General features: G+C 50.1%; 1 protein-coding gene across 4 annotated transcripts; it reads right to left on the bottom strand.

Moving 5' to 3' along the window:
- Positions 1 to 199: 199 nt before the first annotated feature.
- On the bottom strand, positions 200 to 13,370 carry FBXO46 (F-box protein 46). 4 transcript variants are annotated; one of them, XM_081120061.1, is made up of 3 exons: positions 13,302 to 13,361; positions 3,514 to 3,658; positions 200 to 2,613 (listed from the first exon to the last, which is right to left on the bottom strand). In XM_081120061.1, the coding sequence occupies exon 3, from the start codon at positions 2,533 to 2,535 to the stop codon at positions 718 to 720; it is 1,818 nt and encodes a 605-aa protein (XP_080976187.1). In that variant the 5' UTR covers positions 2,536 to 2,613; positions 3,514 to 3,658; positions 13,302 to 13,361; the 3' UTR covers positions 200 to 717. The 4 variants fall into 4 exon arrangements, with proteins under 4 accessions (XP_080976187.1, XP_080976186.1, XP_080976188.1 ...); XM_081120060.1 differs by lacking the exon at positions 3,514 to 3,658 and having other exon boundaries at positions 13,302 to 13,370; XM_081120062.1 differs by lacking the exons at positions 3,514 to 3,658; positions 13,302 to 13,361 and adding an exon at positions 4,998 to 5,139.
- Between the last annotated feature and the right edge of the window lie 1,864 nt (positions 13,371 to 15,234).

The raw sequence follows: 15,234 nt of genomic DNA, 5'->3' as shown, positions 1-15,234 counted from the left end.
TTCACACCCACAGCCCCTGCCCACCGGCCCCCCATGCTGCCAAGAGCAAGGCAAAGGGTTTCATAGCTATTTGGGGTTTTGTTTTGAGTGGTGGTGAAGACAATAGCTTAAATAATGGGAGGAGGGAAATTTTTATAGTTCAACTTTTCTTTTTCTTCTCTTCCCCTCTGGGAGAAGTGGAGAGACTGGTAGCTTGAGGTTAAAGAGAAAACAGTGATTTTTATTGTTTTAATGGGGAAAACACCTAGAAATGGCAGGCTGCCACGACACATGCCCAATGTGATCTGTGATCCAATGGCTCCCCAGTGAGAGAATACAGCTCCAGAGACAGAACTGGGGGAGGGAGCGGAAGGGGGCCAGGATGGGGGAACCCTTAAGTAGTACCAAAATTAGCTGCCGTCTGCTCCCTGCTGGTGGGTTCCTGGGGTGTAGAGTGGCAGGAAGGGTGCTAGGGCTGAATGGAGAAGAAACTTGAGATGCTAATAAAAAACACCCTCCACGAGGGTCCCCGGCCCTGGGTCTGAAGAATAGAAAACCAATTGGGGTCAGTCAATCAGAGTGAGTGCTTTCTTAGGTCATCCCTCTGAACCCCGGCTCAGTCTGGAGGGGGCTGAATGCTGCCTGGACTGGGTGTAGGGGCTGGTGACCCAGTCCTGGCTCTCAGCTCCCATGGAGAGGGGGTGGGCATGGTGGGCTCTCCCCCCCCCTTCCCCGGCTTCACCTTCCCTCTTCCCGGCCAGCCCGGCCCCCACCCCCACCAGGCCCATTGCAGGGCAGCACCCAGTTGTTATCGTGCAGACCCAGGCGGCAGCCAGGCGTCTCTCGATCGGCTCGGCGGCAGCACATCCAGTAGGAACGTCCATAAGGCAGGTCGTGGTGGTAGGGCTTAGGGTGCCAGCGGCAGAGCGACACATCACCCTTCTCGTATCTCTTGCGGCACTGCTTACAAGGGTCATCGCGGTAGAGTGGGTCACGGCTCCAGCGCGAGTCTGTGGCCCGCACGCCGAATGCCTCGATGATGCCCTTGAAGTGGTGGCAGGTGCACTTGAGGGCCGCCAGGGCCCGGGTGGGCAGGAAGCTGAAGATCTTGACCAGCACATGCTCGGGAAGCAGCAGCATGTACTGTCGAGGCTCTAGCAGCCTCTGGATCTTGAAGCGGATTTCCAGGAAGTCGTGTGACACGTGCCGGTACAGGCGGCACAGGGAGGTGTCTGCCGTGCCCTCAGCATCGTCCGGGCCTGATGCAATGGCAGGTGAGTCGGCTGGGGGTGGCTCAGGAGGCCCATCTGGCCCCCGGGACTGGAGGAAGAAGAGCTGGCCAGGAGGTGGTGGCTCCTCAGGACTGACTGTTAGGCACACTGTCTCCTCCTTCACATTCTTGGTACCGTCCTTGCCAAAGAAGATGCACTCGTCCACCACGCCGGTCACCACCACATCCACGTGGAAGCCGGATGCTCCGCAGTCCCGGGCAGGGGGGGGAGGGGGAGCTGGGGGAGTATCCTCGGGCCTGGCAGGGGCTGGGGTCTCCCCCTCGCTGGCTTCGTCTGCCCTGGCCAGAAGGAACTCCACGTTGCTCGGGAGAGCATCCCGAGAGGGGCTGATGAGCTGGTACAGGTCACAGGTGATTTTGTCCTTGGCTCGGGCCCCAGGTCCTGGGCTGCCTGGGTAGGCACAGCCGGGCCGGCCCCCACTCCCGTTGGGCAAGCTGCCATCTGGTGCACGAGGCTCTCGGCCATTGGAGATACGGAAGGCGATGCGTACCTCCCCGGGGCCTGGCCCAGGCCTCTCCTCCTTGCGGAGGCCCTTGGCCGGAGGGTTGTCCCGTTGGGCTTCGAAGTGAGCCACCGCCTCAGCCACACGGCTGCAGTCCCCGCCACCAGGCCGCCGTTCAGACCCCAGCCCCTTGGCAGGCCCACCCTGTTCTGCTGACACAAAGACCATAGGTGCTGGGCTGCCAGGATGGGGATAGTTCTGCAGGGCCAGGGCGGCCCGCTGTTCCACTAGGGCCACCATCTCAGCCACAGAGAGCAGGTCCACATCCTCACCAGCTGAGGCTGGGGTCCCATGAGCAGCAGGGGGTCCCTCCCGGCCCCCTGGGTCCGGTGGAGCTTTAGTAGGCTCAAGACAGCGCCTCCTCCGCTTGGCCTTGGAGCTGTCACTGCCCCAGTGCCCCTTGACCTTCATGGAGCTGGCCCGGCTCCCACCACCACACTGGTGGGCCACAAAGAAGGCCACCTTCTCCTTTGTATTCCCGGGCTTGATAACATACCATGTGTCCAGCAGGACTCGACCTTCATCGCCAGCAGCTGCTGCTGAGAGGAGAGGGGCAGGCTGGGAGGAGGGGGCCTCGGGGGCCAAGGCGGGTGGTGTGTTCTCTGAGTGGGCAGGCCCATGGTCTGGCTCAACCCTGCCGCCTGGTTCAGGACAGGCTGATGGCTTGAGGGTTGTGGAAGGTGGGCGAGGCTGGTTCTGTGAGTAGGTGCCAAAGGGCCGGGGGCACCATAGTTGGAAGGGCAGGAGGCCGCCACGGTCCATTCTGGGAAATGGTGGCAGACAGGCAGGGGATCACTGCATCTCAGGGCCTGGATGGTGGTAGGGGCCTCCACAGGCCACCTGGAGACAGAAAAGAGGAAGGTGGGAAGCTGGAGGAACCTGCCCTCCCAGTACCACCATGACCTCAACCTCTCCTACAGTAACAGACCAAATTAGACCACGAAGAACTCTGCACAGGTGAGCAAATAGAGGGTTGCAGAGGGGATGGGACCTGCTCTTTTAACACCATGAGCATGAGCAGATCTGGCAGCCTGCTCAACCCTACAGATCATACTCCACTGCCCACTGCCTTCATTGACAGTCCAGAGGCCCCTGCTGCTGTCATAACCCTTAAACTTCAGTGAAAATACCTCCTTTTCCTATCTGCTCATCCAGTTGCCAGTTCCTGAAAAGATAAGAATTCCCAGCACCTGCCCACAGCTATCTACTTGAGCCCACAGAAGGAACGAGATGGGCTGCATGGGGGAAGAACATCTGAGGCCAAAGCCAGACAGGCCCTCAAGAAACTGACTCCTCACTTTGTTCAGCTTTTGGGGCTTTTTAAGGATTTCTTAAAGCTGTGTATCCTCCCCTAGAAAAACACATACACTTGCACAACACTGTGCAGGTGATTCCCTTATGCACATCCACAGACCCCTGGGATGAGAAGGCCTGCTCTAGTCTAGCCTCCTCTCCAAGTTACACATCGGTAACCTGAGGCTCAGAATGGGGAAGGGTTACACAGCACAAGACCAGGTCCTCAAACTTGCTTTCTGCACTTTTCAACTCAGGCTTTCTTAATAATGACCATTTTATTTTGCAACCATTTTGTGTGCATGACCTAATCTGGAGGCAATTCTTCTCACAACTCGGACATGACCACTTTCCACTCCAGGACCAACAGGCAACATATCTCCCAGTCTCAACAGTTCCCTGGCCCATCTACCTCTAGACATCGCAAAACCAAAATACCCCCCAAACCTCAAAACTTCCACGTCTATAGATCAGAGGTCAGCAAACTATGGCCCTTGGGCCAAGTCTGGCCTACAGCCTGTCTTTGCAAATAAAGTTTTTTATTTTTATTTTTTTGTTAATCCTCACTAGAGGATATTTTTCCCATTGATCTCTAGAGAGAGTAGAAGGGAAGGAGCGAGGAGGGGGGAAGAGAGAAACATTGATGTGAGAGAGACACATAGATTGGCTGCCTTTCAAACCTGCCCAGGGCTGGGGAGGGGGGAAAACCACCCCTGACTGGGAATCAAACACACAACCCTTCGCTGTGCAGCTGACACTCCAGCCACTGAACCATACCAGCTAGGGCACAAATAAAGCTTTATTGAAACACGCTTATTTGTTTATGGCTGCTTTCATGCTACAATGGCAGAGTTGAGTAGTTGTAACATAGAACATAAGGCCTCGCAAAGCCTACAGCATTCATTATATGGCCCTTTCTGGAAAAAGTTTGCCAACCCTTGAATACAGGCAATCACACAAACACCACTAAAACCCCATCATTTCATGGTCCTGTAGACACCAGTCAAATTCGACAGCCTCCAAACACCCACAGACCCCAGTCACAAAGAGTCCCAATCCTAAAAATCCTTACCCCCATTACCCCTAATACCATCTACCACTAAAATACTACAGCCCATGCTGAAATTCCAGTTCCTTACTTAAAACCAAAAAAAAAATATCATACAGCCCCTAAAACCTATAGATGCCTAAGTTTACTAACCACCATCTAAATGCCCAGGAAGGGACACTAACACAACAAAGGCCATTTTCTGTGCTATCCCTCTCCAACTTAACCACCCCCTGAAATCCTCCTATCAGTTCCTACAGTTATCTCCAGAATGTCAATGCCCCCGAAAATATCCATACCCTTCCAAACCCTACTTTAAACTTCCAGACCTATAAATATCCCCTCCAGCAAAGAAGGCCCCAATCCCAAGGAACCCCTCACAAATCCCAGGCCTACCAAGAACTCCAACATACACAGCAATTTCCCAAACTCATAGATGCCCCAAAAGACCAGTTTTCTGAAATCCTACACTCATGTCAAACTCTTTCTAAACCTTCACACGTATTCCCTAATTACACAGAGGCCCCCCAAATAGCAAAAGAACTCTCTAAAACATAAAAACTCCCTAATATATAAAACTAATTCCAAACCATATACTTCTCAGTCAAAAGAGCCCCCCAAATACTCCCAAAGAAACCCTACAAGTGTTTTAATAGCAGACATGTGCTTATTGCAGGCTCGCTATGAGCTAATTACTATTCTAATAATGCCTGCTAATCCTCCCGGTCCCTATGAAGCAGGTAATGTATTAGTCTCTGTGTCCAGATGAGGCACAGAAAGGATAAATCCCAAGTCTGAAGTCAGACAGGCAGGAAGAAGTAGGGACAGGCAAGAGCCCAGGCATTCTTGCTCCAGGATTGGAACTCCTGTATTGTTTACTTACAAGTAAGTAAGTCTCTCTGTGAGCTCGCCAAATCAAATATCCACCAAATATCCCAAACCACAAAGGAGACCCCTACAACACACCGAACCCACCACATTACAAAAGAAACCCAAACCCGAAGGTGCCCCCTAAGCTCAAGGGAACCCCAAGTACCCCCCAAACCCACACAGACACTTGCCCAAAGCCAAAAATTTCGCCTCAATACAAAGGGAATCCCCCAATTTTGAGACCGCCCCCCGGAATTGGCCAACCCCCGGAGACGACTCTCAAAAGCTATACACGCCCCCAAGGCGCCCTCACCCGCGAGCCCCGCCCCCTGCGGCGGGAGACAGTGGTGGCCCATACGCATGCGCACACGAAGAAAGAGGGCCCGCCCACTCACTCCTTCCCTCAGGCTGTAGCGCGGCAGGGAGCACTAGTTTCCCTCCGCCCCTTTGTTGACAGAATCGCGCGTGACGTCCCCAGCCAATGAGCTGCTGCCGTTCGGAGCCGTGCCCATATAAGGAAGGCCTTGGCCAAGGGGACCAACTTCGAAAGAGGGAGGAGTCGGCAAGAGGTGACGAAGGAGGTGTGGAAACAGCGGCACCTAAGAGAACGTGGAACAATTCCCAACTTCCTGCTAAACGGAGGAACAAGGCCAGGACAGAGGCCGCCGCATTCAAGGAGAGGTTTATTACAAGACGTTCCCTCTAAACAGGAGCCCAGATTGACAGTTGAGATTTAAAGGGCCAAGCAGCTCTGGGATTGCGACTCGAGGGCGGAAGGAAGCAAGCAAAAAGATCTGAGAGTGCCCAGCTCTGGTTGGGAACCCCGGAGGCCGAGATTTGGGACGGCGGGATGACCTCACCTTGAAAACCAAATAGTACAAGTCTAGGACGGCCACCGCGGCACTGAGTCTAAGCCCCTGGGCTTGGCATTCAAGGCTCAGGCCGCGTGGCCAAAAAACCCTCTCCGTCCAGCATTTCCAACTAGGCACCCCAAATATGACTCAAACTTAGTAATAGAAAAGAATATTAAACACCTCAAGAATGACTTTTAAATACTGATTACCTTTTAAAATAATATTTATGTAATTTAGTTAAATAAAATACTTCGAATTAACTTCATCTCTTTTGACCTTTTTAATGTGGCTACTAGATTTTAAATTACACATGCTGCTCGCATTATATTTCTATTGAACAGCAATGGTATAGATCCTTTCAATGTCGAGCTGAAGAGACACACATCCAAAGGTGCCTGTCCAGGCATCACTTATTCCCCCACCACATCGCTCTAGCCTTACCTGCTTCCAACCATTCCACACATCACAGCTAGAAGGGTCTTCTTAAAGCACAAACCTAACCCTGTCTGGTCCCAGTTCAAAACATGCCAAGACTCCCCAGTGCCCCTGGGAAAATGCCCAGGTACCTCACCAATCCAGCCTCATCCCTCCCTACTCCTCCACTCCACACCCCCAGTGGACCCAGGTGGGCACCCAATCTGGCACAGAGCGTAGTTGGAAAACTCAAACCTTTTCTGATGATCAGTAGGAGCTATTATCATCTACACTATATGAAGAAACAGGTGGGACAGGTTGACTAGCCAGACCAAGGACACACAGAGCTGGTGTGAACCCAGGGAATCTGATTCCAGATTACTGTGCTCTACCGTTTCACTATATATTCGCTGGGGTCTCAGCTCAACCACCCCCTCCTCCAAGAAGCTAACCCCCTAGGCTGGGTCAGGCTCCACCTCTGGACTCCCAACCTGGCCTTGCTGTCTGTTCCTCAGTCACCTTCTATGGTATTGCATTTGCTGTTCCTGCTAAGTAGATTGCTTTCCCCCCAAATCTCCACACAGCTCAATTTCTTATTTCATTCCAGTCTTTGCTCAAATTTAACTTTAGCAGAGAGGCCCTTCCCTGAGCCCTCGTCCTGGAAACTACGCACCTGCCCAGAGGGGGACCTTTGTGTTCCCTTGTCCCAGCCCTGCCCACTCTGGGTCATCACTGCCTAAAGATGGATCAGTCTCCTCCACTGGACTGTAAACCTGCTGGGGGAGGGGAGGAAGGGCCAGAGCTATCATGGTCATCACGGTGTCCCCAGCAGCACTGCCCAGCATGGGACCAGATGGATCAAAGCCTCCTTCCTTGCAGCTCCACTCATGTCCCTACTTCATGGGGCCTTGGCAGTGAAAACTCTGTTTCACACCCAGGTCTGTCTATGTCCTATTTGGAGGGGTCAGTGGGGCAGAATTTTCTAACTCCTTACACACTGAGCCCAGGACACAGCCCTACATTAGATCAGCTTTCAGAAAATGCTCCACGAACACCCACTTATTAGAAAACATAACAACACAGAAGGACTGAAAGTAAAAAGATGGAAAAAGACTGACCAAGCAAATATGAACCAAGAGACAAGTAGAGGGTTATTACCACTTAAAGTTCTAAACATAAGTGCTCCTAAGGTAGAAACTTTAAGTAAATAAGTATCATGTCAAAATGTGGCCTCAGAATAGAAACAGATAGTCTTGATTTTTTAAAAAAGCTATGTAACTTAATTTCTTGATAGTAAAATGAGAGAAAAATAGACGGCTGGCGATCTAAGTTAGAACGCGCTTTTAACAATATTTAAGGCTGTTTTGATGAATGCACTGTGAAATCAGTCTTGATGAATTCTTTATTGAATGTCTAAAACACTGTATAATACACAAGGTATTCTTGCCACTGAATAGTCCTCAATAAAAGTTTAATTGCAAAATAATAATAATAATAACAATAACAGGTGCTCCTAATACTATAGCCTCAAAATATATACAGCAAAAAACAAGATAACAAAGACTTTGACATATCCACAACTGTAATGAGAAACCTTAACATATTTCTCCATATAAACTGGTTGAAAACATAACATTAGTAAGGACCTGAACCACACAATGAACACCTTTGATGGGATGCTCCCAACAATTAGAGAATTGACATTTTATATCCCTAGTCTGACATTCAGAGGTCCTCCTACGTGCTGGCTGTGGGTTGGGCGCTCAGGACAGAGATGACACTGAGCTCACCAGGAAGAGCTCATGGGAAAGGGGGCAGACATCCAAATAAACAATCATGACCAACATGAATACATTAGAGAGAAAATGGTGATCAAAACAGCAGCTATCACTTGAGCACTCACTGTGAGCCAGGCTTTGCTCTACGGGCTCTACAAATATTAACTCATTCAATCCTCATATCTTACTATTTTTAATCTCATATCAAAAATTAGGAAATGAAGATACAGAATGGCTCAGTAATTGGCTTTGGACATAGCTTTGTGGCAGAGCTTTAAATCATACAAGCTTGGCTGTCTGAAGAGCGCAAGTTCACGAAGCACAGGCGGTTCCATTCACTGAGTATACCAAGTACTTTGCAAGGATCATCTTGTTCAGTCCTCAGAAGCTTTGTACTATCTGTTCCCCTGCCCAGAATGCCCTTCCCTAGGAACCCACGGGGCTCATCCTCTTACTCCTCCAGGTTTGGCACAGAAATCATCTTCATGAGACCTTCCTTGATTTAAAACTGCAGTGTGCCCCTACCCCCAACAGACATATAATGTACCCTCTCCTTCCCCTTACCTATTTTCTCCTTAGCATGCGTTACTATCTAATATACTATAAACTTTGTTTATAAAGGTTATTGTCAGTCTCTCCTCACTAAAATGAAAGCTCCCCCAGGGCCGATATTTTTGTCTAGTTTTGTCACTGTTATATCCTCAGCTTCTAGAACAGTGCCGGGCACCTACTCTAAGTGTGGTCCCAGGGCAGCAACCCGTGGGAGTGTCTGTTAGAAATTCTCCAGCCTACACCTGCTGAATAAGAGCGGGATCTTCAACAAGATCTCCAGGGCAGTAGTATGCACATTTAAGTTTGAGAAACAATGCCCTTGCACCAGGTAGGTGTGCAATGCATATTTGTTTGAATGAATGAACAAACTCCCAACACTGCCACTCATTCAAGGCATAGCCTAGAAAAGAGGCAAAAGAAATCACAGATGAAGGTAAAGGGAGAGCCTAAGAGGACAGCTGTGCAGCAGGTCTAGAGAGGTCTCCATAAATGCACAAGGACAGGAGAAAGGCTGACAATTAACGAGCTAAGTGTGCAACTTAAGATGTTGTAAACAACATCAACAGCAAACCAAAGAAGGAAAGAAATGATAAAAACACAGACGCCTGACCCCCCATGCTAACTCAGGTGACACCACTTCCCCCACCTTGGGGTGCCTCCATCCCAGGGTCAGGGCTGTCAGGGTCATGTCCAGCACTGGGCTGGGCACAGAGCAGGTGCTCAGGGAATACACTTGCTCAGTCACACAGGAATCAGTGGCAGGGCACTATGGCCCTATTCCTGGTCATGCTCCTTCTACCCCCAACCCTCTCAACCCTGCCACCCACCCCACCACCACTCTCCACAATCCTGACCCATCTAACCCTGTCTTGGCTTTTTGGCCTCAGGGTCTGCTGACCTCTCCCTGGCAAGTTTTCCTTTCTGACTTATAGTTAGTTAGCTCTCTAATAGTAGGAATCATGTAAATCCAAATCATCAAGATCTGGAGACCCAGGACACAGACAGAACCTAGGAAGGACCTGCCAGCACCCCATCGCTCCCACTTCCTGGGGGCGTAACCTCAGGCAGGATGCTTAACCCTCCATGCCTAGTTTCCCCCACTGTAAAATACAGATAATAATAGCACCCACTCATGGGCTGGCTGATGATTCACTGAGAAGATTCAACCAAGAAGAGTGTCCAGAGCCAGCTAGGCACCAAGGACAGCCTCATTATTCAGGCACTGGGATTACTAAGAAACAGTAAGACTACCTAAGAGTTTGGAAATCACTGCAAAAGCCAAAGACTTCTTCCCTCTTTATTTCACATTCCGATTAAACTGATCCTAGTCCTTCACAATAACCAAGATATGGCCATTCCTTTGTTACAGTTGGGTATTGGATCTCACTTATTAATTGAACAGATATTTACAGAGCAGCTACTGTGTGCCAGGCACTGTTCTGGAGAGGGACAATAAATATGCAGTAAGTTTCAAGGTGGCAAGGACTATGGGTAACAAACACAGCACGTAAGAGGGGTCAGGAGTATAGGAAGGAGAAAGTTAAGATCTTTTAAATATTTATTTATTTATTTGTACTTATTTTTAAATCCTCGCCCAAGGACATGCTTACTGATTTTAAAGAGAGGAGAAGGGGGAGAGAGCAAGAGAAAGAAAGAGAGAGAGATCGATGCAAGAGAGGAACATTGATAGGTTGTCTTCTGCACACGCCTGACTTGGGCTAGGGATTAGGTATGTGCACAGACTGGGAATCAAACCTGCAACCTTTCGGTGTATGGGACTCCAAATAAAAGAGCCACACCAGCCTGGGTGGGAAGTTATGATCTTAATGAAGGTGTCAGAATGGCATCACAAAGCAGGTGACAAGCCAAGTCTTTTTAGAAAACTTGTGCTTTTAGAAATAATATGACTTTACCACAGCTGCTAGAAATACACCATTAAACATGGTTAAAAAAATTAGCATTTTGTGCAAGTAAGCTTTAGACAAATACAGGCTAAAAACACATTTACAATTTTAAGAAAAGGCAAAATAATTTGGAAAGCAGACACATTTCCTAAGACAAACAAATAAGAGAAAAGGGGGGGGTGGGGTGTCACATCACCCCAGGGTGCCCAGATGTGAATACAAGAACAGGGATGAATAAGAGGTTGGCAAAGTTTCTCCAAAGCAATAGGATTTCAGATAATTCACTGAGAGTTGGAGACAAAGTGTTAAAAATCCATGGAAACAATGACAAGCAGGCAAAGCTGGCGTGAGGGGCTGAAAATGAATCAGTAATAGAGAAACCCAAACCTGAAAAATGAGCACAAGTGCCACCAGAGCTGCAAAAGTGCCCCAGCTTTGTGACAACAGTGAGCTCCCTGAGGGCAGGCCCTGGCACACAGTAGGTGCTTTATCAACACTGTGGACTACTCAAGAAATAAACCCACATTTTCCAGAAGAGGAAATTGATGTCTACAGGGGTTAAGTGACTTGCCCAAAGTCACACAGTTGGTGGGTGATGGAGCCAGGATTCAAATCTGGATGGGATGTTTTGGTTCCAGAGTGCATGCTCAATAAATTGTTCTTGAAAGAATGAAAAATCATTAAAAGATTCACATTTATTAAGGGCTTCATAAGCACTAGTCATTTCATGTTAACCTCATCAACTTCTTACAAGAGCCTCATGGTTGGAATGTAGCCCCATTTTACATATAAGAAAACTGAGGCCGACAGAGAGAATGCAACTTGGCCAAGGACACATAGTGGCAGAGGTGGGGATTTGAACCTGGACTATCTGACACCAATGCTTTTGTATCACAGTCAGAGAACTTAGTGATAAACTCAGGACCAAACTGTTTCAAGATGAATTACAAAGTTGCCGAATTGCCATGTGAGGTTTTAATGACCAAAAGGTTGGGGAGCAAAAAAACCCTCACAGTTGTTAGAAATATTTCCTATTCATTGAAATACCTGGAGTTGGGCCAGGCTGGGCATTGGCAAGTGAATTATTTATATTTGGCTGGGGATAGAGATGGGAATGAGGACAGATTGAGTTTCTGAGCACCCCCTCAGGGAATCACCTTGGGAGCCCAGGGATAGAGGATGGGGAACTAGAAGAGTCAGGATATGGGGGGACCTGAGAGAGATAAGAGAGGAGGCAGCCTGGCTGATATCTCACACACTGGTCCCTCTCTATTGCCTTCTGTGTTTCCCATTCATGTTAAAAAAACACAAATAAATAAAAGACAACTCGTGTACTTAGCGCTTACTCTAAGCACTTTACATACTTACCTCCATGAACCTCTGTTATAACCTTCCTAGGGTTACTGATCCCATTCTACAGTTGAGGAGAAGCCAAAAGACTTGCCCAAGGTTACATAGCAAGCAAACTGCAGAACTAAAATTCAAACTGAAGATTTTTCAGTTCTTGAGTCTTTGTCCCACCCATGACTCTATTCATGACACTGTACAAGGAGAGGAGACTAAATTACAGCAGTGAAAGCCAGATCCTGAGCCAGAATGCCTACAATGGAATCCCAAATCTACCATTTAATGCTGGATGAACTGGGGAAAGTTGCTTAACCTCTCTGTGTCTCTATTTCCTTTCTGTAGAATGGAAATAATAATAACACCTCCATTTTAAGAGTGTTGTCAGAATTAAATAATGTGCACAAACAGCTAAGAATAGGGCCAGGCATTTCCTAAACAATAAGTGTTAACTGTAATAGGCTGTAGGGAGCCCCTTCATGCTTCTGAACTGGGGTATACCCAGATCAGTGTCAGGTTTTGCGAAAACACCCCTGGGGCTGGACTGAAAAGGAGGGAATCCATTAGCACCTGTGGCCCAGTCACATTCCTGGGGTGGGGAACTTCCCACCAACAGCTCTGAGACTGAGGACTTATTGCCAGCCAGGGTAACGATTTTATGACGCCTCCCCTCTTCTCAGTGGCAAGTTGTTCCCACAGTACAGATAAGGGCACTGAGTTTCAGAGAGGGGAAACTTTCACAGGTCACAAAGGAGTGGCAGAATAAGAGATCTGAATGCTGGACACATAAACCACTACACTTTTCTAAATCCCAGTGGAGAAATGAGAGTGCAAAAGGTTGTCTCAATAGCCTATCTGGTCATACTATCTTAGAGTTCTGTGACTGTCCAGTTTCTCAGGACTCTCTGGCTGGACTAGGAAAACTATGGTTACATCCAGGCCCCTAGTCTCAGGCTCCCATCCCACCCCCAGTCCTGGAGCCTAACCCACACACCACTCTACCATTGATTTATCTCTCCCACTATCTAAACTTGCTCTCTGGTTCCCAATCCGATCCAGAGGCCCCAATTCACCACATCCACAGCCGGCCTCTCCCTCCAAACCTCCAGACCCCCTCATTCATCTAGCCCTGACCATCCATGCGTTTCCATATCCCACAGGTTAACCCTGCCCCCATCAGGGCCTCTGCCTGGACTCCTGGCACCTTCTCCAATTCGGGACTCCCTTCCCGAGCTCTGAGCTTCCTTACAATCAATCCCAAAGCTCCACTCCCTCTCCACCTCCAAGACCCAACCCCAGCCCCCATTCTTTTACTACTCCCTCCTGCTCCCATTCCCCTCAACCCCCTCCCCCAAGCGACTTCCCTTCGTCCAGCCCTTTTTTTAGCCCCTAGTTCTTTCTTCTCGCCAACCGGCCCCGAACCCCCGCCTCGGCTCTTAAGCGCCCCTGGGCCCCCACTCAGGGTTCTCACCATCTCTCCGAGCCGAAGCTCCCTCAGCTACGCGGGTTTCCCCCCACTCGCTTCTCTCCAGCCTCCCCTTCCGGGTTCCCGCCCCGAAGCCCGCTGGGAATTGGAGTCCGGGCGGCCATGCACTACACTTCCCAGAAGGCAGCACGGTCAAGCTCGGAGGTAGGGAAGGAAGCAAAGGGCTGAGGAAAAGAATGACTGTAATTCCCTGCGGGCACAGAGGGCGCTTGGCAGCGCAGGCGCAGAGAGCGCCCCCGCCAGGCGCACTAGGAGAGCGAGTCCAGTCTCCATTTTGGCCCGGGGCCCTTGGGAGAATTGAGAAAATTGCAAAGGGAAGCTTGTGAGAGGTAGAGAATTGCGAAAGGACAAGTTTATCGATTTACTTAAGCCGATTAACGCAATAATTAACAGTGCCCTGTATTTTCTCACTTTCCCATCCATTTTCTCCCTAGTTTTCTTACCACCGCCTCCTAATTTACAAATGAGAAAATTAAGCTTTCGAAGGGAAAAAAGTCCCATGCACTAGGAATTGTCCATATCGCAGTTAGAATGAATAGAAGCTCCCCGAGGACAGGCATCTTTGTGTACTTGTACAAGCACCTGGAACAGTGGGAACAGTTGAGTAAAGATTGCACTCTAATTATATAGGTGACATCCTGCAGACGACCCTAGTAAGACTCATTCCAAATTTATAAATAAGGTAGAAAGAGATTAAGCCTCTTTTCCATGGCAACACAGCAAGAAAGGGATTGGAACTGAAATGGGTTGGACGCCAGGGCCTCTACTCTCCACTCATTTTCCAGTCCATCCTCTTCAAGGGCCGTAGGAGTGAGCTTTCTAAAATGGAGAGTTTGCTATATCGAGGCACAGACATCTTCATGAGGGGAACTGCCACTAAGGCCCAATTCCAATGGCCCCCTTCTTTGAATGGTTTCCTCAATATATCGGACTTTAATTAGCCCCTTCCTCACTAGGTTCTCAAGGTCTGTGAGCCTTCCAGACTGCACTGGGAAGATCGCAGCTACATTCCCACTTGCAGCTCGGTGGTGGTTGGCAACAGTAGGCCCTTGTTAGATATGCGGTGAAGGGAAAAGATAGAAATGGGATACCGAAGGGCCTGAAGAGTGACAGGCCAGATCTCTTTCGGAGAACTGGCAGTTGGGGAGACACCGCCTCCTCTTGATTAGGATTCTGGGGCCCAGGACCAGCTGAGCTATCAGGGGGCGTGGCCTGTCCAGGCGTGGCCAGGCGGGGCGGGGTCCGCGGCAAAGGCGGGCAGCTGACTGAGCGCTGATTGGTCGGCACTTTGGCGCCCTCCAGCAAAGAAGTGTCAGGAGGCGCGAGGCCGAGTTCGCGCCATGCTAGAAAACAGGGCCCTTTGCTAGGCGCGCGTGCGCACGTCCACTTGCACCTTGCCCTTTCCTGCTTCCAGTCTCGCGCCCAGCACTCTTGGCGGGAACTGGTGGGGGCGTGGCCTGCCCTCGGGCGCACTCTTGCTCTGCTCTTCAGGCCTCCGGCAGGATCCCTGCTCTAGGGCATTCGTGCCCAGCCCCAGACCCGGGATGGGACCGTGGTGGCCGAGGCCGGTCTAGGGCCCGCACGCACCGCCAGCCTTCCAGGACCTGCACGAGACGAAGCCTGATCCGGCTCCCAAGTGTGGGGCTGGCGCTAAACCAGAAGGGGTGCCTCACGCCATTTTGCACGTCCAGAGGCGGGTGTTGGAGGCTGAGGGGAATTGGGGTGGGGAACTGACCCGCACCACCGGCACTCAGGAGCAGCACTTTGTGGCGGTGACCTCCCTGTGGGGGCTTCAGGGGCATAGGGGCAAGCGTGCTCCCCCCGCTCCCCCCGGGGCAGGGCTGTGGGTGAGGCAGGACTGGAGCAGCAGAGCTGAGTTAGGGTTTGAGGCTGGGCTAGGTTTGGGGATCCAGGCTCA

This window comes from Miniopterus schreibersii (genome assembly GCF_964146895.1).
Source record: "Miniopterus schreibersii genome assembly, chromosome: 18".
NCBI classification, from domain to species: Eukaryota; Metazoa; Chordata; class Mammalia; order Chiroptera; family Miniopteridae; genus Miniopterus; species Miniopterus schreibersii.
The sequence above is the reverse complement of the archived record's forward strand: the minus strand, read 5'-3'. Positions and strand labels throughout refer to the sequence as shown.

Bases quoted from the DNA above. Each gene is read 5' to 3' on its own strand.
- FBXO46 (XM_081120060.1), bottom strand. From the start codon at position 2,535: ATGGACCGTGGCGGCCTCCTGCCCTTCCAACTATGGTGCCCCCGGCCC.